Raw genomic sequence first — 26,384 nt, 5'->3', positions numbered from 1 at the left:
GATAGGGGCAAAGATGGCGGCTAAGCACTTATAAAAAAGCAGTCTTCTCTCTTTACTCTCTCCCCTATATATGCTTCTGCCACTCTCTATTAATGTCTTCAAGCCCATTCTACTTTCGTCCATCTTTACCTCATTGGCTTTCTCACCCTGTCTTTCCCATCTCCCTAGCTCCTACTCTTTCTCTCTCTCTCTCTCTCTCTCTCTCTCTCCCTCTCTCTCTCTCTGGTTGTGCAGTGATGCGGTGAATAGACCCTTGGCTTGGCTCCAGATTCTGCTGCCTAATCGACACAAGAGCTCCCCGGAGAGAGGCCAGCAGGACGATGTGCTGCATTATTAAAAGAGCTGTTCTACCCTGGGGAATGATAGAGAGAGAGAGCAAGAGAGTGAGAGAGGAAGAGTGGGAGAGTGAAAGAGAGAGACAGAAAAGCCTTCAAAACATACCACTATGCTGTTACAATAATGCTAATACCAACATCCCTATAGCACATGTAGTGGTTTAAAATTCACTGCCGTCCACAAACAATCTCTTTTGTCTAATGGAGCACCCAGCACAATCATGACTCTTCATCTGTAAGCAAACACTGATCAATCAGAGAAAAGGGAAAAATTAATCTAGATGAGAGAAAACACGCCTGTTTGGTTACATCTTCAATGAAGAATTTCAATATCAGCACCCACAAGAAGTTATTATTATACAGACTTATAACCACAGAAGTGTGGCTGAGACTGAGACACTGGCATATATGAACTCTTACCCTCCTTAATGAATGGACTCTTAGATGTGTATGCGTGTGGGCTTATGTATCTGTCTGAGTGTGGAGAGAAGAGTAGCACTGAGTGGAAGCAAGCACCCACAGAGGGGCCCAGCATTCCAGCTGTGTGACTCGCTCTACACACACACACACACACACACACACACACACACGCAGGCCATTCCCAAGGTCAGTTCCCACCGCAAGCACGTAGGATAAAGGAAAACACACTGGCAAATGGCGCTTTACACTTGAGTACTGGGTCCACTGTGAGCTGTAGGTAAACACCTTGTTCTACTGTATTGTAAAACAATTTTGTTTAGTACACTGCACTCATACATCGCAAGGTTCAAAATGACATTCACAGGAATACAACACTCTACTTAAACAAAAGCATTGCCGTACAATTAAAAAGTCAAACTGCAGGACTTCGCCAAGTTTCTTTCACTAACAGTCCATAGACTCATAATGGTCTAGACAAGGTCAGTGGCTGCAGAAAGCAGTTCCCAAGCTCAGTTTTTGGCATGCATGGACTAAAAAATAATTAAGTTTGGCTCAAATGATCAGAAATGCTTTAGCTGTACTTGACTCCTCACCATAGACATCTAAACAGTCTCTAAAAGTACTATAGCACTTTTTTTCCCACAAGAATACAGTCAAGTATTTTTTAGTGGACTGGTTAAAGGTATGAGAGAAGAGTAAGTCAGACAGACTGTCAATGCAGACAGAGCTCTTAGGGCAGGAGGGGATTACAGTTCTGTGAGTTTCAATCTTTATCCAGTAGGGCGACTTTCTTAGCAGCCTGGAAGCTTCACACACAGTCTGCTTCCATTGCACCCTCAAGGCGAACTGAAGAGCTTTAAGGGATCCCCAGGTGAATTACAACCTGATTGAGTTCCTTAGCTGCTGTGACATGATGGCTGTCAGCCCCTGGCAGAATCGTGTGGACTGTGTGTTGAGCTAATGGTGAGGTGGATGATCAATGAGTGTGAGCTCTGGACTCATCAGGGAGAACAAACTGTGCTGTCACAGAGACACACCTGAGCTCCATCCAGCACGTTTGTGTGCGAACCTTGATATAACATCTGGTCCACTGGTTAACCCGTTGTGTACCATGAATAGAAGTGATTCATAGACATCAAAGTACATCAACATGCGCTTTCACTCACTTTGCCTGTCATACAGAGGCAAAAACAACAACAAATATACATACAGTTAACTTCTCTAGGCCTCACACATTCCGCTCCATCTTGTATTCTGTGTGCACACAGCTTCACAATACACAGACACAATACACATACACACACACACATATTGTCTTGGTGCTGACAGAACCATGGCTTCACTGCACCTGGTGCTCTGTTTGAAAAAAGGCAAGTAATATGTGTTGTGGTGCTCTGAAAACCTTCAGTGCCCTCAGTACACACGCATACACAAAGCACATTTACTTTCTCATGCCATTTCCCTGCCATTACACCAAAGCCAGTGAACTAACTGCTATAACAAGATTACTGTAACAACTCAAACGCCACAGTTATGGAGATGATCTATCACACTGCTAAATATAAAATAACCACTGCACACTTTGAGATGAGGATAGTTTATGTGCAGCATGAGTTTATTGTTGCATCTTCCCCTTTCGCACATGCAAACACCGCGACTCCATTGACAAAACCCTTGGGGAAAAATTCACTGACTCATGTGGGCCATCATCCATGAAAACGTAACAGTATTTACAAAACAGTAAGTCTCATTTGGCACATGTGCCAAAAGTCCCACAGTCACATAGTTGCAAATAACTGCAGAAAACATGGGTGAGAGAAAATAGATAATTCAACCATAGTTGAGTGTCAAACTTAAACTTATGATGTCATAATGACGTATCATGTTCTTTAGTCCTCTGAGCTACAGAAATCCTGTGATCATGGGAAAATTATTGTTTGAAACAAATTCTGTAATAGCAAATAGTGGAAGAAGCTCATGGAATAGCAGCCAGAACAGCACACTCCAAATGAATAGAAGCACAGAATGACAGTGGGAAACAACTGACAATAGGGCACTCGGGCCCCAGAGCACTGCTAAAATTACACACCTCCGTAGGGCCACTTGTGCCTGATGTGTTTTACACTCATGCTCACACACAAACACAAGCATATAAACCCCACTACACACACACAAACACACAAATGTACGCGCCAGTAGTAATGGCAGCTTGTCTAAACCCATTGTAGATGGCACCGTCTGTCACTGTCACACGTGTGTTAAGCCACACTCCCTTCCCCTTAGTCTATCTATCCCTCCATCCCTCTCTCTGTTGTCCTTGTTGCACACGTGTCACTGGAGCAGGGAGACAGATGGTACCCTGCCGACATCAGGGACAACCCAATACACCAGAGAGAAGGACAGAGAGAGAGAGCATCTATGTGAGCATGATGTTATACTGAGTCCTGTCTTTATATTATACAGAGATGCCACTACGATGATGGGAAACTGTATTTTTTGCAACAAAGCTTAGAATGAGAAAAACTCGATGTTAATTTTCCGACATAGTCTTAACAAGAGTAACAATCCCTGATGCAGTGAAGAGATTTACCTCAAGGAAGCAGAGGATGATTCATGTGAATTCCCTTCAAATGAATATATTGCCATCATAGAGTCAGAGGTCCCTTTGAAATGAATCACTAAAATGATTTCTTATGGCTTATGCATGTGGATATTCTGGAAGCCCCCCTTCACACCATGAAAAGGTTTGACATTTCTGGTCAAGATTTTAGGAATGGAAATTAGAAATGGCAGCACAGAAAACACACACACACACACACACACACACACACACACACACACACAGAGCAAGGTCAGCATCTGTCATGTGGTGTAGAGTCCTGGAACCAATCAGCAAAGGTTCAGAGGACAACAGGAAGTAGGGGGTCAGCCTACTGACCCCTTGAATTCCTGTTTTTCAGCTACTGCTTTATTCTGTTCTCTGACTTCTTCCTCTGCCCCTTTCACCACTCTTTTTCCTCTCCTCTCCTTTTTCCTCCAGAATGACATGCCCTCCATGTCATTCTGTTCTTCTGTCCCCTGTCCCATAGCCATTGCATTATGCCAGCACTGTTGTGCATACTTTCATCTGTTGTTCCTCTCCTCCTCTCCATCTGTCATTCTTTCCTTTTTCATTTCCCTAGCACCATCTCTCTCTCTGTTTCACACACGCACACGCACACGCACACACACACACACACAGATTGATTCTCTGCCACACCCGTATAGTTATTGGAAGTCAGAGACTAGTCAGAGATAGTGTCCTAGTCTTTGGCCAGATTAAATATTTAACTGTTCATTTGCTGCCTTTGCTGCCTAACAGGCCAACAAAGCTCCAGGAGCTACTTCACCATACACAGGGATGGATGCTCCTGCTAAAACAAGAGGCTTTTGAGATAAAATACTGCAGGGCTACATCACTTAGTAAATCTAGGTCGGCACTCTCATGTCAGGAGTCAAACCATCAATGGTATGGTATCAACATATTCCCTTTAGAGATGTATCACTGCAAAAAAGAACACTGCAAATGAACAAGACACTTTCTTAGGAGTATTCAGAAGGATCACTAAATCTCAAAAGAAAAAAAAGTGCCTGTATTGTTCTATTCTGTTCTTATCCCAACTGCTCTCCCCACTAAGCCCTCACCTCACTGGCTGAGTTCATAAGGTGCTTCCTGCTGAGCGTCATGTTGAGTGTGTTGTTGTGACTCAGCATGGGTGTCTTCATAAATACAAAGTCACTATGGCTGGATATGGTGGAGTAGCAGGGCCTGTAGGTGCGTGTGTGTGGCTCTTGGGGGCCCCCCACCACCTCCATATAGCGAATGGGCCCATCTGTATTAAGCTGCAGGTGCAAGTCCTTGCTGGGTCTCTGATGGTAGCGGCTGGGCCGGTGGCGACCATAACAGCAGCAGTCAGAGCCACCCAATGTTGGGCCACGGTGCCTCAGGCAGCGTATCATGAGGACAACAAAGGTGATGAAGGACACAGCTGATACACAGGCTAGAGAGATGATGAGGTACAGGGTAATGTCAGACATCCCAGTGCGACGGGAGAAGGGTATGTGGAGAGGGCCAGCAGGAGCAGTGTTGGCCGTGCCCTTCTCGTCCACAGTTACCTTTACAGCTACAGTAGTGGACAGTGGGGGGTCACCATTGTCCTGTATGATGACTGTGATGTCATAAGTCGAGCCTCCTTCCTCCTCGGCCAGCTTGCGAGCTGTGCGGAGCTCGCCAGTGTGCGCACCAATACGAAAAAGACCAGCATTTGGCCCGGGGGCGATGGAGTAAAACAACCAGGCATTATGGCCACTGTCTGCGTCCACCCCTACAAGTTTATTGATGAGGTGCCCTGGAGTGGCAGACTGGGGCACGGTAAGCTGTATTCCTGTGTCTTTAGCGTAAGAGGGGTGAACAACAACTGGTGCATTGTCATTCAAGTCCACCACAAACACATGAACAGTGACGTTAGCTGTCCGTGGGGGCAACCCAGCATCCCGGGCCTGCACCTCGATGCGGAAGGCATTGAGCTGCTCATGATCCAATGAGCGCATGCTGTAGATGTGGCCAGTCTCTGGGTTAATGTAGACATATGAGGAGATGGGTGAGCCCTGGACCATGCTGGGAAGGATGGAGTAGGAGACACGAGCATTGTCCCCAAGGTCTGGGTCTGTGGCTGAAACAACAGCAAGGGGATTGCTGAGACTATTGTTCTCTGGAATGTCAACAGAGTATGAGGGCTGGGTAAATGTGGGGGCATTGTCATTGACATCTGAAAGCTTCACCACAAAGGTGGTCTGTGATGACAGGGGAGGGGAGCCAGCATCAGTAGCCACGATGACCACAGAGTATTCTGGGATACTCTCTCGGTCCAGGTAGCTATCAGTAATGAGGCTATAGTGCCCACCAAAGGCTGAGTTAAGTCTGAATGGCAGTCCTGGCTGGACTTTTAATGTCACCTCCCCATTCTTACCAGAGTCCAGATCCCGTGCGCTGATGAGTGCAATCACAGTCTCTGGTGCTGAGTCCTCTCTGATAGGACTGGTCAGCGATGTCAGTGTCACCTCAGGTGTGTTGTCATTCACATCAATGATGTCAACTATGACGTTACAGGAACCTTCCATCGCAGGGGAGCCACCATCCCTGGCCTGCACTGTGATGTGGTACACACTGGTTGTTTCATAATCCACATTACCGTTCACGCGGATCTCCCCGCTTTTAGAATCCACACTGAAAAGTTTGAGCACGCGTTCAGGGGTATATTTACTAAATAGAAAAGACAAATCTCCGTTCTGACCTGAATCCGCGTCAGTCGCGTTCAATTTCGTCACTAAAGTGCCGGGTGCTACATTTTCTATAAGGCTAACTTTCTTCACCGGCTCGGCAAAAACGGGCGCATTGTCATTCACGTCCAGAATTTTAATGAGAAGAAGAGTCGAGCCAGATTTCTCAGGCTGCCCCCCATCCACGGCGGTGAGCAACAGGCGAAACGAGGCTTGCGTCTCCCTATCCAGAGCTTTTTCTACCACAAGCTCGGGGGACTTCGTGCCATCGCTTTTTGTTTCCACATTCAAAACAAAGCAGTCATTTGGTGCGAGGTGATAAGTGCGTAAAGAGTTGGTACCCACGTCTGGGTCGTGTGCGCTCTCCAACCGGAACCTCGTACCCGGCGCGGCCGCCTCTGATATCTCCAAAGATATGTTCTTAGTTGAAAATTGCGGTGCATTGTCATTCACATCCACAATGACAACCACGACGCGGTGTATTTGTAAAGGATCCTCAAGAACAATCTGAAGGTGTAATGAACATTCTAAACTTAGTTCGCACATGTGCTCCCTGTCAATTTTTTCCCTAATGACCAAATCGCCGGTCGCCTGGTTTACCTCGAAATATTGCGCTGTGGACTCCGAGACCACCCGTAACTTCCTCTGAGTAATCCGCTGGGCAGTTAGACCCAAATCCTTAGCGATATTCCCAACGACAGAGCCCGGATTTAGCTCCTCTGAAACGGAATATCTGTACTCGGCGGACGCGCATGAGAGGCAAGCAAGGGAAAAACAAAGCCTCAGCACCGGCCATCCTCCGCCGGAGCGCTTCCTCTGCCTGGAGTCCATTGTGCTGCGCTCCCCTGGATGGGGAATGGCAAACTTTTAAAGTTCTCCTTTCACCGTAATGCATCCATAATCACACAAAACGATGCTACCGGCCCGTCGGTAAACATTCCCGTTTTAGGTATAATGCGATATGAAGCTTTGAAGTGATCATAGCGATCGTCTTTTGAGGAAAAATGAGGGAGAAAAACTAAGTATATCCTGCCTCCCCCGAAACTCTCCGCTCTGCCTGTTCTGCTCACTCCCCTCATGGGCGGGGAGAAGGGCCACACAGGCCCTTCCTCCCACTGGAAGACAGGGCTGGACCAGCTCTCACTCACTCACAGCTCACAGAGCGAGTGAAAACTTTTCAGTGCAGCTCCACTTAAACAGAGGTAAGTATGAAATCAGTTCTTTGTGTGAAAGTTTATTTTTAGTCAGTAAAAAGGCTTTTCACTGACAACGTGGTGTACATGGACCATCTGATGACTGAACTATTTAAAACTATTGGAAAATTGGAAAAATGAAATTGCCCATAAACCAAGCATCAACATCAAGATCAACATCATCAAGGACAACAAAAACAAAATGAGGGTAAATATTCACTTATTGTTATGTCGTTAACAAATTCAGTGTTTATGTTGGCACTGAAAGCTTTTCAAGTCAAAATTGAAACAGTGTTTAAATTACTAATTATTCATAACAATCCTATCTGTACCCGCAAGGGGGCATGGTTTCAAGACTGGTCTCCCCCCGTCTCGAGGACGATGAATCTGTCAAAGGTTGTGAAGCTTGTTTATAGATCTGAGCCGTGCTATTGAGGTTCAATTATTGTAAAGCAAGATATAAAAATGAGACAATTCAAATAAAAAAGGTCACATAGATGAAAGAGCGAGTGGTGTCTTAAGCAGAAATAATGTTATTATGAACATAAGCAATGCTTGTATTACTGCAACAACTACAAACTAAAAAAGTAATCCAATGTAATAATCCAATAAAATAGGCCAGTTGAAAGAAGTTGAACAAATGAAATACTGGGGACTCCATTTTCTCTCCCCAGATGATCTCAGTCACAGAAAAGGAAAAGCACTAACAAAATTAAAGCTGTGTAGCATAAAAATGGACGTAACAGCATAATGCTTTGTTCAGGTCACATGGTCAGTAGTTGTAAAATAGTACTAATAATAAATAATAATGATTTGGGGAGGAAAAATAGAGTTTTATTTTTTTTCCCCTTTATGTTAGGAGCTCAAATATCTGCAATCTTAAAGAGAGACAATGTTAACATTTAAAATTTTCTCTGGCATGAAATGAGGAATAAAGTGTATCTATAACGACACATTGTGTGCAGTCTCAATTACTAAAGCGTACACTGGCTAACCGTGAAATGTTCAGAAAACTTTTCACTTATGTTACCGAGTGGTAGAAGTGGGGGGTGGAGTGGGGTTGAGTGGGTGGGATGAAAAGCAATTGTTTGTGTTTTAGTACGCACACATATATTGCCAACAGTGTTTCCTTAAAAAAATTATTATTATTACTATTATTATTATTATTGTATGTACACTACGCCTGTTTTATATTAGCTGAATAATACAGAGAGGTTTGTTCCTGTGTTTTTCGGCCACAGGAATCTGGGGGGACTTTTATGGAAAGACTATCAGACATGAAAACCCTGTCACTCTCTGCTCACCTGCTGACTTTCAAAGGTCCACGTGCTGTCGGGTAAAGACGCATCCAGGACACTGATCATCTCCTTAAAGTCAGTGGTGCTGCTGGGCTTAACGAAGGTGAAGTCACTGTACTCTGACATAGGAGACATACAGGACCTGAAGGACTGACTCTGAGACAACATGTCTCCTCCCAGGACCTCCACGTACTTAATAGGTCCGTCAGTGTTGAGCTGAATCTGCAGGTTTCTGTTGGGGTTCTTGTAATCGTCACAGTCGCTCCGTCTCATGCAGCAACTACCGCTGCTTCTGCTGTTCCTGATGCACTTAACAGTTAAGATGAGAAAAGTCACAAGACACAGCACAGACACCGAGGCGAGAGAGAGAATCAAATAAAGTGTGATTCTGCCGCTTTTCTTGCTGGGCTCGACCGTTTTCTGTCGGAGGTCCAAGATGGGTTCATGGAGGCCGTCCTCTAGCAGGACGGACACCGTGACTGTGGCGGACTGGACCGGTTCCCCGTCGTCCTTGATCTCTATGAGCAGCCTCTGAGAGGAGTCGTCCTGCTCAGACACGGCGCGTTTAGTCCTCACCTCCCCCGTGTAAAGATTGACGGTGAACAGAGAGGCGTCTGTGGCCTCCGCCAGCTTATAGGAGATCCAGGCGTTATGGCCCGAGTCGGCGTCCACGGCTGTCACTTTGGTAACCAGGTGTCCCGCTTTAGCGGAGCGGGGCATCCTCTGATGAGAGAGGGAGCCCAGGACAGCGGAGGAGGGGTAAATGACAATGGGGGCATTGTCGTTCTGATCCAGGATAAAAACATGGACAGTGGCGTTGCTGCTCAGAGACGGAGAGCCCTGGTCTTTTGCCTGCACCTGAATCTGAAACACCTTCAGTTTCTCATAGTCAAATGAGTGCATGCTGTAGATGCTGCCGTTATCAGAGTTGATGTAGACATAAGAGGACACAGACACTCCCTGTACTTTAGAGTCCGAGATGGAGTAGGAAATCTTGGCATTTTCACCTAAATCCAAGTCAGATGCTGATACTGAGTAAAGAATAGAGCCTGGTAAACCATTCTCTTTTAAATACACATTATATGAGGGTTGAGTGAAAATAGGAGGGTTGTCATTCACATCAGTGATGGTAACAGGAATAGTTTTCTTACTAGATAGGGGAGGAGAGCCTGAATCAGTGGCTGTAATCTCGACATTATATTCCGTGAGGCTCTCTCGGTCTAAGGCACCACTAGTAACCAATGCATAATTATTAGAGAAAGAAGGTTTCAAGCTGAAAGGAGATCCTTTGGGTAGCTGTAATGTCACTTTACCGTTATCACCAGAGTCAAGATCTCTTGCACTGATCAAAGCTACTACTGTGCCTCTCGCTGCATCCTCGCGGACTGATTTCGGTTGAGAAGTGATAACAATTTCTGGAGCATTATCGTTGTAATCTACTACATCTACCTGCACGCGACAGTGGCCCTCCATTTCAGGGCTTCCTTTATCTTTTGCAGTTATATCAATGTCATATGAAGATGTAGTCTCATAGTCCAAATCACCTTTTAGAATGATTTCACCTGTCAAAGAATTAATCTCAAATAATGACAATACAGAATCCGGTGTTCGGACACCAAATGAGTATTCAATTTCACCATTTGAGCCCTCATCTGCATCTGTTGCTTTGGGCCTGGCGATAACAGCACCCTTAATACTCTTTTCGTCTAAGGTTACTTTGTAAACGTTTTCATCAAAGACTGGAAAGTTATCATTTATATCAAGCACGGTAATTGTTATTTGTGAGGTTCCCGATCTTACAGGGTTTCCTCCATCTAATGCTGTTAGTAATAGGTTATGAATAGGTTTTTTCTCTCGATCAAGAGGCCTGTCTAGGACAATTTCGGGTACAGACCTACCACCTTCCATTTCCTTTATTTTGAGAGAAAAACACTCATTTTTGCTGAAAGTATAAGATTTGAGTGAGTTGCTTCCAACATCGGGGTCCAAGGCGCTCTCCAAAGGAAAGCGGGTTCCAACTGCAGCTGATTCGGCAATTTTTAAAGATAAATTATTTGTAAGGAAACTTGGTGAATTGTCATTAATGTCTCTTATTTCAACCTCAATTTTGTGTAATTGTAGCGGGTCCTCAATGACAACTTGCAGAGGTAGAACACAGCTGGCGCTTTGTCCGCATAAAGCCTCTCTGTCTATTCTCTCATTCACCACCAGCTCGCCCTTCCCCGCATCCACGCTGAAATACTGCTTACCAGCCTCAGAGGCGACATGCAGCTTACGGTCAAACACCTCTGATAGTCCCAAACCCAGATCTTTGGCTAAATTCCCTACCACAGAGCCCTGTTTCAGTTCCTCCGGGATGGTATAGCGAGTCTGTCCGTCTGTGGTACTCCACAAGAGAAAGAAATGATGCCACCAAAGAGCGTGCCATCTCCAGTCTCGGTATCCCATTCTCTTTGTCATCCCAGATCCGTTACAACATATCATTTCCCACTGAATGAGACAGAGTGCCTAACGATATACACTATCCCCAGAGAGCATAACATATTCTGTTGCAATCATCACAAAAATCATGGCAAAAGCGTAAACGTATAAATAATATTATACTCCGTGTGTATGAGTCCATCGCCCTCTCTCATTAAACTCTAAGTATTGTAAGGGTCTCAGTGCTGAGGCTGAATGGGGGGAGGGAGTAGATCTCTTTGTACAGTTCTGCATGTGATTGGTGCACAGCAGCCATCTCTGCTATCCAATGATAGGGAAACTGAACAGCTCCCTTAAAGTTACATCAACCTTTTTACACTGTCATATCACAGAGACGATGAGGGGATATCAGTTGAACAAGCTATCTTGTAGGATTTGTCGTGGCTTTAAATTAAATGTATTAATTGATCATGTGAGTTTTTATTGTTAACATAACATTTCAGTGAGGCAAAAATTAATTTATTATTTATGTTCTTTTTAAACACAAATGATACAATCACGTGTTTATTCCAAGTCACGAAGTTTGGCAAATCACACGAAGACAGGTTTCATAAATGATGATGATGATGATGATGATGATGATGATGATGATGATGATAATGGTAATATTAATTAACCACCACCATCATCATCTTTATTTGTGAAATTCTGATATGTTTTCAGTGTAAAACTTTCGCTGTGACTACACTGTCACTTTAGGCCCCACTGAAGAAGCAAAGTAGGGGAGTGTCGCTGTTCACAGTTGTGGTGCTGAAATTCTCAGCTTGGGAAGCGGAAGCAACAATAACAACGGGCGATTCAGAAAGGGTTGTCAAATGACTGAAAAGACAATGTAGCCTTGCCTTGACAAATACTGTATTATTGTTATGCAATGACTAAAATATACACCTTCTAATGAAAGAGTAATTAAATAAAGCCCTTAAAACCGAAGAAAAAGTATATACAGTATAGCAAATTAAACTTTAGGCTAAATTAAAACGTTGGTTGATTTGTTGTTATGAACTGCTTTTTTCCCACCACGAAATACAAATACTTTGAGGTCGATAAAAATGGAAGCTGACATAACGTGGTATCATTCTCTGCTCACCTGTTGACTCTCAAAGGTCCAGGTGCTGTCAGGTAAAGACGCATCCAGGACACTGATCATCTCCTTAAAGTCAGTGGTGCTGCTGGGCTTAACGAAGGTGAAGTCACTGTACTCTGACATGGGAGACATACAGGACCTGAAGGACTGACTCTGAGACAACATGTCTCCTCCCAGGACCTCCACGTACTTAATAGGTCCGTCAGTGTTGAGCTGAATCTGCAGGTTTCTGTTGGGGTTCTTGTAGTCGTCAAAGTCACTCCGTCTCATGCAGCAACTACCGCTGCTTCTGCTGTTCCTGATGCACTTAACAGCTAAGATGAGAAAAGTCACCAGAGACAGCACAGACACCGAGGCCAGAGAGAGAATCAAATAAAGTGTGATTCTGCCGTTTTTCTTGCTGGGCTCGGCCGCTTTCTGTCGGAGGTCCAAGATGGGTTCATGGAGGCCGTCTTCTAGCAGGACGGACACTGTGACCGTGGAAGACTGGACCGGTTCCCCGTCGTCCTTGATCTCTATAAGCAGCCTCTGAGAGGAGTCGTCCTGCTCAGACACGGCGCGTTTAGTCCTCACCTCCCCCGTGTAAAGATTGACGGTGAAAAGAGAGGCGTCTGTGGCCTCCGCCAGCTTATAGGAGATCCAGGCGTTATGGCCTGAGTCGGCGTCCACGGCTGTCACTTTGGTAACTAGGTGTCCCGCTTTAGCGGAGCGGGGCATCCTCTGGTGAGAGAGGGAGCCCAGGACAGCGGAGGAGGGGTAAATGACAGCGGGGGCATTGTCGTTCTGGTCCAGGATAAAAACATGGACAGTGGCGTTGCTGCTCAGAGACGGAGAGCCCTGGTCTTTTGCCTGTACCTGAATCTGAAACACCTTCAGTTTCTCATAGTCAAAAGAGTGCATGCTGTAGATGCTGCCGTTATCAGAGTTGATGTAGACATAGGAGGACACAGACACTCCCTGTACTTTAGAGTCCGAGATGGAGTAGGAAATCTTGGCATTTTCACCTAAATCCAAGTCAGATGCTGATACTGAGTAAAGAATAGAGCCTGGTAAACCATTCTCTTTTAAATACACATTATATGAGGGTTGAGTGAAAATAGGAGGGTTGTCATTCACATCAGTGATGGTAACAGGAATAGTTTTCTTACTAGATAGGGGAGGAGAGCCTGAATCAGTGGCTGTAATCTCGACATTATACTCCGTGAGGCTCTCTCGGTCTAAAGCACCACTAGTAACCAATGCATAATTATTAGAGAAGGAAGGTTTCAAGCTGAAATGAGATCCTTTGGGTAGCTGTAATGTCACTTTACCGTTATCACCAGAGTCAAGATCTCTTGCACTGATCAAAGCTACTACTGTGCCACTCGCTGCATCCTCGCGGACTGGTTTCGGTTGAGAAGTGATAACAATTTCTGGAGCATTATCGTTGTAATCTACTACATCTACCTGCACGCGACAGTGGCCCTCCATTTCAGGGCTTCCTTTATCTTTTGCAGTTATATCAATGCCATGTGAAGATGTAGTCTCATAGTCCAAATCACCTTTTAGAATGATTTCACCTGTCAAAGAATTAATCTCAAATAATGACAATACAGAATCCGGTGTTCGGACACCAAATGAGTATTCAATTTCACCATTAGAGCCCTCATCTGCATCTGTTGCTTTGGGCCTGGCGATAACAGCACCCTTAATACTCTTTTCGTCTAAGGTTACTTTGTAAACGTTTTTATCAAAGACTGGAAAGTTATCATTTATATCAAGCACGGTAATGGTTATTTGTGAGGTTCCCGATCTTACAGGGTTTCCTCCATCTAATGCTGTTAGTAATAGGTTATGAATAGGTTTTTTCTCTCGATCCAGATGCTTGTCTAAAACAATTTCGGGAACAGTCTTACCACCTTCTATTTCCTTCATTTTGAGGGAAAAACATTCATTTTTACTAAGACTATAAGATTTGAGTGAATTGCTTCCAACATCGGGGTCCAAGGCGCTCTCCAAAGGAAAGCGGGTTCCAACTGCTGCTAATTCGGCAATTTTTAAAGATAAATTATTTGTAAGGAAACTTGGTGAATTGTCATTAATGTCTCTTATTTCAACCTCAATTTTGTGTAATTGTAGCGGGTCCTCAGTGACAACTTGCAGAGGTAGAACACAGCTGGCGCTTTGTCCGCATAAAGCCTCTCTGTCTATTCTCTCATTCACCACCAGCTCGCCCTTCTCCGCATCCACACTGAAATACTGCTTACGAGCCTCAGAGGCGACATGCAGTTTACGGTCAAAAACCTCTGATAGTCCCAATCCCAGATCTTTGGCTAGATTTCCTACCACAGAACCCTGTTTCAGTTCCTCCGGGATGGTGTAGCGAATCTGTCCGTTTATTGCACTCCACAAGAGACAGAAATGATGCCACCAAAGAGCGTGCCATCTCCAGTCTCTGTATCCCAATCTCTTTGTCATCCCGGATCCGTTAGAATGCGTTATTTCCCATCGAGAGAAACTTCCACGTTAACGTTAAAATCCATTGCAAAGAAGAACACGTTCAAAAACAAAGATTCACATATTTGTTTATAACAGAGGCAACAATGATGACATTCTGTTTAAATTCCAAGTGTTTGAGGCTTTATCCTTCTCTCCTCCTGCTCGTTGCTTTGAAAGTGTTACGCTGCTGATGCATAGGGGGAAGGGGTAGATCTCTTTGTAGTTTTCTCTGCTATTGGTGCACATGATCTGTCACTATCATCCAATACGAGGGAAGGCTGAGCAGTGCTTTCAGAGAAAGCAAATCAGCCTCGATTCATTTAAAGCCTGTGTGAATGACATTTTGAAATGCCATTTTCAGCATGCCATCAGCAAATGAATAAAATAAAATTAATCTGCTCACAAGACAATGATTTTACGGTTGAAATAATATTTTGAGTGGTCAACTTTTTTTTTTCTTTTTTGATACGGACGTCTTAGAAAATAACGTTTCATATTATTACAATCACATAAATAGTACGAATGGTGTAACAAAAGAAATTGAAATTATTGTTCCTCTACCAGCTCATTAATCACGAATGAAATCACAGATATATGGTGGATTTATTTAAAAAGGTATAGTGCGCGGATTATTACTATTATTATTATTATTATTATTACTACTACTACTACTATTATTATTATTATTATTTTTTTTTTTTTACTGATACTGAAAAACTACTGTAAGTACATTATCCCTAAGTGCTATGACATATATTAGCCCATTCATTTGGTGACGCTTTCCGAGGCTGTGGTACCTAAAAAATGGATATTCGTATTCTTTTTTAACAAAGGCACATTCCCGAAGCCGAAAAGAAACAAGAAGAAACAACCGAGCTATTCCAAACCAGTGTAATGCATCTGACAGCAGGAAACAGCAGGGAGAGTGAACTCGTTTTCATAAACAGAAATTACCTCTAGCGTTAATGAAACAAAACCATAAAATACAGAAACAGTTCAGTTTTGTCAATGTTTTTTTTTTTTTTTTTTTTTGAAAGACTGTAAGACAGAAATTAACATCTCGATTTTTTCTTTCCTCTCTAAATAAGACGCAGTTGTCTAAGGAGTCTTGAGAAGATAGTCTCATTATGATGTCATATAATACATTATGAATATAAATCACTTTTAAATGTTTGTATGGTGACACACACACACACATACACACACTCACAAAGCCCAAAATACTTAATACGATTGTCAAGAGATAAGCATGAAACCGAAAAGCAGAGCGATAAGCTATATCCTAATTTGTTATATCAGCTCACTGCCCAAATCAGTAAAGCGGTACACTGCGCCATCAAAAGATAGACTATTAAAGATTAAGAAATGATTAAGCAGAGAACTTTAAAGAAAGTGTACTAGTGTTTCGTGCTCACCTGCTGACTCTCAAAGGTCCAGGTGCTGTCGGGTAATGACGCGTCTAGCACACTGATCATCTCCTTTAAGCTAGTGGTGCTGCTGGGCTTAACGAAGGTGAAGTCACTATACTCTGACATGGGAGACATACAGGACCTGAAGGACTGACTCTGAGACAACATGTCTCCTCCCAGGACCTCCACGTACTTAATAGGTCCGTCAGTGTTGAGCTGAATCTGCAGGTTTCTGTTGGGGTTCTTGTAGTCGTCACAGTCGCTCCGTCTCATGCAACTACCGCTGCTTCTGCTGTTCCTGATGCACTTAACAGCTAAGATGAGAAAAGTCACCAGAGACAGCACGGACACCGAGGCCAGAGAGAGAATCAAATAAAGGGTGATTCTGCCGTTTTTCTTGCTGGGCTCGGCCGTTGTCTGTCGGAGGTCCAAGATGGGTTCATGGAGGCCGTCTTCTAGCAGGACGGACACCGTAAACATGGCGGACTGGACCGGTTCCCCGTCGTCCTTGATTTCTATAAGCAGCCTTTGAGAGGAGTCGTCCTGCTCGGACACAGCGCGTTTAGTCCTCACCTCCCCCGTGTAAAGATTGACGGTGAACAGAGAAGCATCTGTGGCCTCCGCCAGCTTATAGGAGATCCAGGCGTTATGGCCCGAGTCGGCGTCCACGGCTGTCACCTTGGTAACCAGGTGTCCCGCTTTAGCGGAACGGGGCATCCTCTGGTGAGAGAGGGAGCCCAGGACAGCGGAGGAGGGGTAAATGACAGCGGGGGCATTGTCGTTCTGGTCCAGGATAAAAACATGGACAGTGGCGTTGCTGCTCAGAGACGGAGAGCCCTGGTCTTTTGCCTGCACCTGAATCTGAAACACCTTCAGTTTCTCATAGTCAAATGAGTGCATGCTGTAGATGCTGCCGTTATCAGAGTTGATATAGACATAGGAGGACACAGATACTCCCTGTACTTTAGAGTCCAAGATGGAGTAGGAAATCTTGGCATTTTCGCCAAAGTCCAAGTCAGATGCTGATACCGAATAAAGAATGGAGCCTGGTACCCCATTTTCCTTTAAATACACATTATATGAGGGTTGAGTGAACACAGGGGGATTGTCATTCACATCAGTGATGGTGACAGAAATAATTTTCCTACTAGAAAGGGGAGGAGAGCCTGAATCAGTGGCTGTTATCGCAATTTTGTACCCTGAGAAGCTCTCGCGGTCTAAAACACCGCTTGTAACCAGTGCGTAATTATTAGAAAAGGATGGCTTAAGGTCAAAAGGAGAACCTTTGGGCTGCTGTAATGTCACTTTACCATTATCACCAGAGTCATGATCCCGGGCACTGAGTAAAGCCACTACTGTCCCACTAGGTGCATCCTCCCGTATTGCGCTGGGTTTTGAAGTGAGAACAATTTCTGGAGCGTTATCATTCACGTCTACTACTTCCACTTGCACACGACAGTGACCTTCCATTTCAGGAATTCCTTTATCTTTTGCAGTAATATCTATTTCATGTGTCGCACTGGTTTCATAATCTAATCCCCTTATTAAGAAAATTTCCCCTGTTGCTGAGTTTATCTGAAAAATAGACAACAACAACTGTGGTGTGTGCTCAGCAAATGCATATTCAACCTCTCCATTCACACCCTCATCTGCGTCTGTTGCTTCAACTTTAACTAGCAAAGAGCCACTTTCACTATTCTCAGCCACAGCTATTTTATACAGTGCCTTTTTGAAAACGGGCACATTGTCGTTATTGTCCAGAACAGTTACTATTATTTTTGACGTTCCAGTTTTGACAGGATTACCCCCGTCCAAAGCTGTCAATAATAACTCATGGACACTTTGTTTTTCTCTGTCAAGAGGTTTCTCCAGTACTAGCTCTGGAACTTTTCTCTCACCGGACAAATCTTTCATTTTCAAACTAAAACATTCGTCTTTAGTTAGAGTGTACGACTTTACTGAATTACTACCCACGTCGAGGTCCTGTGCGGTCTCTAAAGGAAAACGAATGCCGGAGGCTGTAGACTCCGCTATTTTTAATGCCCGTTCTGTTGTTTTGAAACTCGGAGAATTGTCGTTAATGTCTCTTATTTCTACTTCCATTCGATGCAGGTGCAGTGGGTTCTCTAGAACAACTTGCAGAGGTAGAACACAGCTGGCGCTTTGTCCGCATAAAGCCTCTCTGTCTATTCTCTCATTCACCATCAGCTCGCCCTTCCCCGCATCCACACTGAAATACTGCTTACCAGCCTCAGAGGCGACGCGCAGCTTACGATCAAAAATTTCTGATACCCTCAACCCCAGATCTTTGGCTAAATTCCCTACAACAGAACCCTGTTTCAGTTCCTCCGGGATGGTGTATCGAGTCTGTCCGTCTATTGTACTCCACAAGAGAAAGAAAAGATGCCACCAAACAGCCTGCCATCTCCAGTCTCTGTGTCCCATTCTCTTTGTCATCCCAGATCCGTTAGAATGTAGAATGCATTATTTCTCATCGAGCATGCTGAAGATTAAATCCATTGCAAAAGAGAGGAACACATTCAAAAACAAAGATCCACATATTTGTTTATGACAGAAGCAACAATGATGACATTATGTTTAAATTCCAAGTGTTTGGGGCTTTATCCATCTCTCCCCCTGGTCTTTGCATTGAAAGTGTTACGCTGCTGATGCATAGGGGGGAGAGAGTAGATCTCTTTGTACAGTTCTCTCTGCTATTGGTGCACATGATCTGTCACTACCATCCAATACGAGGGAAGGCTGAGCAGTGCTTTCAGAGAAAGCAAATCAGCCTCGATTCATTTAAAGCCTGTGTGAATGACATTTTGAAATGCCTTTTGCAGCATGCCATCAGCAAATTAATTCACGTAAAATTGAATCCGATTACAAGACAATGATTTACGGTAGAGATAGCCTAATATTATGAGTGGCCATTTTTTTTCCTACGGACATCTTACAAAATAATATTTTCTATTAATACAGTTACAGTAGTAGTACAAATGGTGTAACAAACGAAACTGACATTATTGTCCATTTACCAGCTCATTAATCATGAATGAAATCACAAGTACATGGTGGAAGTATTAAAAAAAAGTTAAAGTTCACGTCATTTTTAATGATAATAGCAAGCTATTGTAAGTAGATTATCCGTAGTGCTATCACAAATATTAGCCCATTCATTTGATGACGCTTTCTGAGGCTGCGGTACTTGAAAAATGGCTATTCATTTTCTTTTTTAAAAGAGGCACATTCACATAGCCGAAAAGAAACAATAAGGAACAAACGAGCTATTCCAAACCAGTGTAATGCATGTGACAGCAGGAAAAAGTAGGGACATTAAACTAATTTTCATAAACATAAATCAAGATTAGCTTTAATGATACAAAGCCATAACATACAGAAACGGTTCATTTTTGTCAATGATTTTTGAAGGACTGTATGACGGAAATGAACATTTAGATTTTTTTTTTTTATTTCCTTTCTAACTAAGACGCAGTTGTCTGAGGAGTCCTGAGAAGATAGTCTCATTGTGATATCATGTAATATATTTCAACACTATTCACTTTTAAATGTTTGTATGGTGACACACATACACAAACTCACCAAGGCCAAAATGGTTAATACATGAAACCGAAAAGCAGAGCGATAAGCTATATCCTAGTTTGTCAAATCAGCACACTGCCTAAATCAGTAAAGCGGTGCGCTGCGCAATCAAAAGATAGACTATTAAAGATTAAGAAATGATTAAGCAGAGAACTTACAAGAAAGTGTACTACTATTTCGTGCTCACCTGCTGACTCTCAAAGGTCCAGGTGCTGTCGGGTAAAGACGCATCCAGGACACTGATCATCTCTTTAAAGTCAGTGGTGCTGCTGGGCTTAACGAAGGTGAAGTCACTGTACTCTGACATGGGAGACATACAGGACCTGAAGGACTGACTCTGAGACAACATGTCTCCTCCCAGGACCTCCACGTACTTAATAGGTCCGTCAGTGTTGAGCTGAATCTGCAGGTTTCTGTTGGGGTTCTTGTAGTCGTCACAGTCGCTCCGTCTCATGCAGCAACTGCCGCTGCTTCTGCTGTTCCTGATACACTTAACAGCTAAGATGAGAAAAGTCATCAGAGACAGCACGGACACCGAGGCCAGAGAGAGAATCAAATAAAGGGTGATTCTGCCGTTTTTCTTGCTGGGCTCGACCGTTTTCTGTCGGAGGTCCAAGATGGGTTCATGGAGGCCGTCCTCTAGCAGGACGGACACCGTGACCGTGGAGGACTGGACCGGTTCCCCGTCGTCCTTGATCTCTATAAGTAGCCTCTGAGAGGAGTCGTCCTGTTCAGAGACGGCGCGTTTAGTCCTCACCTCCCCCGTGTAAAGATTGACAGTGAACAGAGAGGCGTCTGTGGCCTCCGCCAGCTTATAGGAGATCCAGGCGTTATGACCCGAGTCGGCGTCCACGGCTGTCACCTTGGTAACCAGGTGACCCGCTTTAGCGGAGCGGGGCATCCTCTGATGAGAGAGGGAGCCCAGGGCAGCGGAGGAGGGGTAAATGACAATGGGGGCATTGTCGTTCTGATCCAGGATAAAAACATGGACAGTGGCGTTGCTGCTCAGAGACGGAGAGCCCTGGTCTTTTGCCTGCACCTGAATCTGAAACACCTTCAGTTTCTCATAGTCAAACGAGTGCATGCTGTAGATGCTGCCATTATCAGAATTGATGTAGACATAAGAGGACACAGACACTCCCTGTACTTTCGAGTCCAGGATGGAGTAGGAAATTTTAGCGTTTTCACCTAAATCCAGGTCAGATGCTGATACCGAATAAAGAATGGAACCTGGCAAACCATTCTCTTTTAAATACACATTATATGAGGGTTGAGTGAAAATAGGAGGGTTGTCATTCACATCAGTGATGGTGACAGGAATAGTTTTTTTACTAGACAGGGGAGGAGAGCCTGAATCAGTGGCTGTTATCTCAATATCATATTCATGGAGGCTCTCTCGGTCTAATACAGTGTTGGTAACAAGTGCAAAACTATTAGAAAATGAAGGTTTTAGAGTAAAGAGGGACCCTTTGGGTAACTGTAATGTCACTTTACCGTTATCACCAGAATCAAGATCCCGGGCACTGAGTAAAGCCACTACTGTCCCACTAGGTGCATCCTCGCGTATTGCGCTGGGTTTTGAAGTGAGAACAATTTCTGGAGCGTTATCATTTACGTCTACTACTTCCACTTGCACACGACAGTGACCTTCCATTTCAGGAATTCCTTTATCTTTTGCAGTGACATCTATTGCATGTGTCGCGTCGCTTTCATAATCTAACTCACCTATTAGAAATAACTCTCCTGTTACTGAGTTTATCTGAAAAATAGACAGTAACGACTGTGGCGTGTGCTCAGCAAATGCGTATTGAACCTCTCCATTAACACCCTCGTCTGCATCTGTTGCCTCCAGTTTTGCGAGCAAAAAGCCACTTGGATTATTTTCATTCACAGATATTTTATACAATGAATTCTTGAAAACAGGGACATTATCATTGTTGTCCAGGACGGTAACTATAATCTTTGACGTTCCAGTTTTTGCAGGATTGCCGCCGTCTAAAGCTGTCAATAGTAGCTCATGGACACTTTGTTTTTCTCTGTCAAGCGGTTTCTCTAATACTAGTTCTGGCACCTTTATTCCACCAGCAATCTCCTTTATTTTCAGACTAAAGCATTCATCTTTACTCAGGCTGTACGATTTTAATGAATTACTACCCACGTCGAGGTCCTGTGCGGTCTCCAAAGGATAACGCACACCTACTGCGGTCAGCTCTGCAATTTTGAAATTCCGTTCTTTGGTGAGGAAATTGGGTGAATTATCGTTTACGTCTCTTATTTCCACTTCTATCCGGAATAGCTGTAGTGGATTCTCTATGACAACCTGCAAAGGCAACACACAGCTGGCGCTTTGTCCACACAAAGCCTCTCTGTCTATTCTCTCATGCACCACCAGCTCACCCTTCCCTGCATCCACACTGAAATACTGCTTCCCAGCCTCAGAGGCGACACGCAGCTTACGGTCAAAAATCTCTGATAGTCCCAAACCTAGATCTTTGGCTAGATTTCCTACCACAGAACCCTGTTTCAGTTCCTCCGGGATGGTGTAGCGAGTCTGTCCGTATATTGTACTCCACAAGAGAAAGAAAAAGTCCCACCAAAGAGCGTGCCATCTCCCGTTTCTGTATCCCATTCTTGTGGTCATTCCTGATCCGTTACAATATTTTAGGAGCCATCGAAATATAGCTTAGAAGGGGTTCAACCTCAAAATCCATCGTCAGAATGAATATTTCAATACAACCCAAATAATGGGTACTAAAATGATCAAATTACGGATACGTTGGGATGAGCGCATCTCCCGGTTTCCAGCTCTGAGCATTATGAGGGGTTACAATGGTGAGACTGAATGGGGGATGGGGTAGATCTCTTTGTACAGCTCTGCATTTTATTGGTGCACAGCTTCCACTTACATTATCCAATCACAGAGAAAGTGAACAGTACTCTTAAAGTCACTACAGCCTCTTGTAGGACTGTATCCTTTCACAGTAGAAACATTACTGATAAGCAATCATAGTGTGAAAAAACTGCATTTAGATGAAATAAGAGCAAAGTAGTAACTGAAAAAATCCGTATCATATGTAAAGGAGTTCATTCTAAAATTCAGTATACACTTGACACCTACTTTTCAAAATAAGTACTGCCAAAAAAGTCAGTATTCACCACAGAATATTACTGCAGTCACTTGGATGCCCGAAACCTTTTCGCTGATGAAATGCATTAGCCTGTATTCGTTTTGCAAAATACAAGTTACTAGTCTTTTGGAAATACTGAGCAGTAAAAATCATTCATGAGTAAAATTTTAAAGTATAAAATTCTGACATCTTTAATTAAAAGGATTTAATTCACTTGAATTTTAATCAAAGGACTTAATTCGTTTGAATATCAATCAAAGATATGCTAAGAAATTACGTAAGTCTCCATAAGATTAAAAAAAAAAAAAAAAAAAAAAAAAAAAAAAAAAATTAATAGGCTAAATGACAATGAAAACAAAGAGTCTCATCAAGAGTTTAGTTACAATATCAGGGACACTTAAACAACGCCTAAAATCAATAACCACCATATCAGATGTCGAGTGTCGCAGACTGTGCTATCATTGTGGCATAGACATCAATACGTCCAGATTATATAATAATAAGAAGAAGGATTAGAAGAAGACGAAGAATAACGCACCTCATGAACGAATAAAATTTCATTCAAATCAAAGCACCATACTGACATAACTCTTACGCTTTACTATTTTGAAAGGAAAGAGTTAAGAGTTTTCATTGTGACGTTACAATGTTTTGTTTAGGCCACAAACGAAGATCTTACGCAATGGAAGAAAATTTGTTTAACATTGCACATCTTGTTCATTCTCACCTGTTGACTCTCAAAGGTCCAGGTGCTGTCGGGTAAAGACGCATCCAGGACACTGATCATCTCCTTAAAGTCAGTGGTGCTGCTGGGCTTAACGAAGGTGAAGTCACTGTACTCTGACATGGGAGACATACAGGACCTGAAGGACTGACTCTGAGACAACATGTCTCCTCCCAGGACCTCCACGTACTTAATAGGTCCGTCAGTGTTGAGCTGAATCTGCAGGTTTCTGTTGGGGTTCTTGTAGTCGTCACAGTCGCTCCGTCTCATGCAGCAACTGCCGCTGCTTCTGCTGTTCCTGATACACTTAACAGCTAAGATGAGAAAAGTCATCAGAGACAGCACAGACACCGAGGCCAGAGAGAGAATCAAATAAAGGGTGATTCTGCCGTTTTTCTTGCTGGGCTCGGCTGTTTTCTGTCGGAGGTCCAAGATGGGTTCATGGAGGCCGTCCTCTAGCAGGACGGACACCGTGACCGTGGCGGACTGGACCGGTTCCCCGTCGTCCTTGATCTCTATAAGCAGCCTCTGAGAGGAGTCGTCCTGCTCAGAGACGGCGCGTTTAGTCCTCACCTCCCCCGTGTAAAGATTGACAGTGAACAGAGAAGCGTCTGTGGCCTCCGCCAGCTTATAGGAGATCCAGGCGTTATGGCCCGAGTCGGCGTCCACGGCTGTCACCTTGGTAATCAGGTGTCCCGCTTTAGCGGAGCGGGGCATCCTCTGATGAGAGAGGGAGCCCAGGGCAGCGGAGGAGGGGTAAATGACAATGGGGGCATTGTCGTTCTGATCCAGGATAAAAACATGGACAGTGGCGTTGCTGCTCAGAGACGGAGAGCCCTGGTCTTTTGCCTGCACCTGAATCTGAAACACCTTCAGTTTCTCATAGTCAAACGAGTGCATGCTGTAGATGCTGCCATTATCAGAGTTGATGTAGACGTAGGAGGACACAGACACTCCCTGTACTTTAGAGTCCAAGATGGAGTAGGAAAGTTTAGCGTTTTCACCTAGATCCAGGTCAGATGCTGATACTGAGTAGAGAATAGAGCCTGGTACCCCATTCTCTTTTAAATACACGTTGTAATAGGGCTGAGTGAAAACAGGAGGGTTGTCATTCACATCAATGATGGTGACAGGTACAGTTTTCTTACTAGATAGGGGAGGAGAGCCCGAATCAGTGGCTGTAATCTCAACACTATGCTCTGAAACGCTCTCTCGGTCTAAAACACCGTTAGTAACTAATGCGTAATTATTAGAGAATGAAGGTTTTAGGCTAAATGTTGAACCCCTTGGGATTTTTAATGTCACTTTACCGTTATCACCAGAGTCAAGGTCCTTTGCACTGATCAAAGCTATGACTGTTCCACTCGGGGCATCTTCAGGCACAGAGTTTGGCTGCGAGGTTAAAACAATTTCTGGGGCATTATCATTAACATCTAACACTTCTAATTGAATTGTGCAATGTCCCTCCATTCTAGGCGTTCCTTTGTCTTTAGCGCTAATGTCTATTACATAATTTGTATTTGTTTCAAAATCTAATTTCCCTTTGAGAAATATTTCTCCTGTTAATGAGTCGATATTAAATAAAGACAGGACAGTGTCTGGTGTGTGCGATCCAAATGAATACTCTACCTCTCCATTTGCACCGTCATCAATGTCTTTTGCAATTGGTTTAACGACTGGTGTACCATATACACTATTTTCACCCATAGAAACTTTGTAAACGTTTTTCTCAAATACTGGAAAATTATCATTATTATCAAGCACATTTATGGTTATTTGAGAGGTTCCTGATCTTACTGGATTTCCCCCGTCAAGTGCTGTCAACTGAAGCTTATGCTGAGCCTTTTTCTCTCGGTCAAGAGATTTAGACAGGACTAGCTCTGGGACTTTTCTCCCACCAGAAACATTTTTTGTCCTTAAGCTAAAAACGTCGTCTTTACTCAAAGAATACGACCTCACTGAGTTAACTCCAACATCAAGATCTTGTGCACTTTCCAATGGAAAATATGCCCCTGCTGCTGTAGACTCTGCAATTTCTAATGTTACATCTTTTGAGGGGAAGCTCGGATAATTATCATTAATATCTTGTATTTCTACTTCAACTCGATATAACTGTAACGGTTTCTCGATGACTACCTGAAGAGACAACACACAGCTGACACTTTGTCCGCACAAAGCCTCTCTGTCTATTCTCTCATTCACTAACAATTCGCCCTTCCCCGCATTCACACTGAAATACTGCTTCCCAGCCTCAGAGGCGACACGCAGCTTGCGCTCAAAAATCTGTGAAATTCCCAAACCCAGATCTTTGGCTAAATTTCCTACAACAGAACCTTGTTTCATTTCCTCCGGGATGGTGTATCGAGCCTGTCCGTCTATTGTACTCCACAAGAGAAAGAAATGATACCAGCAAACAGACTGCCACTTCCACACTCGGTATCTCATTCTCTTTGTCATGCCAGGTCCCTTAGAACACATTATTTGCCATCGATAGAAACGAAGACTAAATAGTCAAAATCCATTTCCAGGGAGAAAGCTATATTCCAAAACACACATCCAAAAAAGAAAGAAAAAAAAAAACTTTGTTCATGACAAGAGCTAAAATAAAGAAATTCGGTTTAACCTCCGAGCGTATAAGCGTATCATCCTCTCCCGTCCAGCGTTTGCATTGTAGGTGTTTAGGGTGCCGAGGCTGAAAGGGGGAGGGAGTAGATCTCTTTGTACAATGCTGCATGCTATTGGTGCACAGCATCCGCGTCTATTATCCAATAAGTGGGAAACTGAAGATTGGTTTCAAAGACACAGCAGTCTATAAAATGTCATCTTCGATGTAGGCTATTTAAAATGTATGACGGATGCCGATAAAATAACACATTAATTTTCACAGTTAATATCACTAATTGCCATGTTCT

General features: G+C 43.7%; 2 protein-coding genes across 22 annotated transcripts in view; both read right to left on the bottom strand.

Moving 5' to 3' along the window:
• The window catches only part of LOC115366762 (protocadherin gamma-C5-like), a 256,394-nt gene that overhangs the window by 8,668 nt on the left and 221,342 nt on the right, over positions 1-26,384 (bottom strand). For 3 of the 21 annotated variants that reach the window (XM_030062360.1, XM_030062361.1, XM_030062375.1), the window contains exon 1: positions 8,572-11,180. The exons of 12 other annotated variants lie outside the window; for them this stretch is intronic. In XM_030062360.1, coding sequence (XP_029918220.1) covers positions 8,572-11,049 — 2,478 coding nt within the window. In that variant the 5' untranslated portion in view covers positions 11,050-11,180. Of the gene's footprint in view, positions 1-4,439; positions 7,114-8,571; positions 11,181-12,133; positions 14,656-16,023; positions 18,655-19,807; positions 22,426-26,384 lie in introns of those variants that run through there. 6 more of the 21 variants (XM_030062362.1, XM_030062376.1, XM_030062365.1 and 3 more) reach the window with 5 other exon arrangements.
• On the bottom strand, positions 23,404-25,974 carry LOC115366961 (protocadherin gamma-C5-like). The gene has a single exon (XM_030062631.1). The coding sequence runs from the start codon at positions 25,948-25,950 to the stop codon at positions 23,404-23,406; it is 2,547 nt and encodes an 848-aa protein (XP_029918491.1). The 5' UTR covers positions 25,951-25,974.

Source organism: Myripristis murdjan, chromosome 10 (assembly GCF_902150065.1).
Source record: "Myripristis murdjan chromosome 10, fMyrMur1.1, whole genome shotgun sequence".
Lineage (NCBI taxonomy): Eukaryota > Metazoa > Chordata > Actinopteri > Holocentriformes > Holocentridae > Myripristis > Myripristis murdjan.
This window is presented reverse-complemented; position numbering and strand designations above follow the sequence as displayed.

Excerpts from the sequence above, each read along its gene's own strand:
- LOC115366961 (XM_030062631.1), bottom strand. The coding sequence starts at position 25,950 with ATGTGTTCTAAGGGACCTGGCATGACAAAGAGAATGAGATACCGAGTG.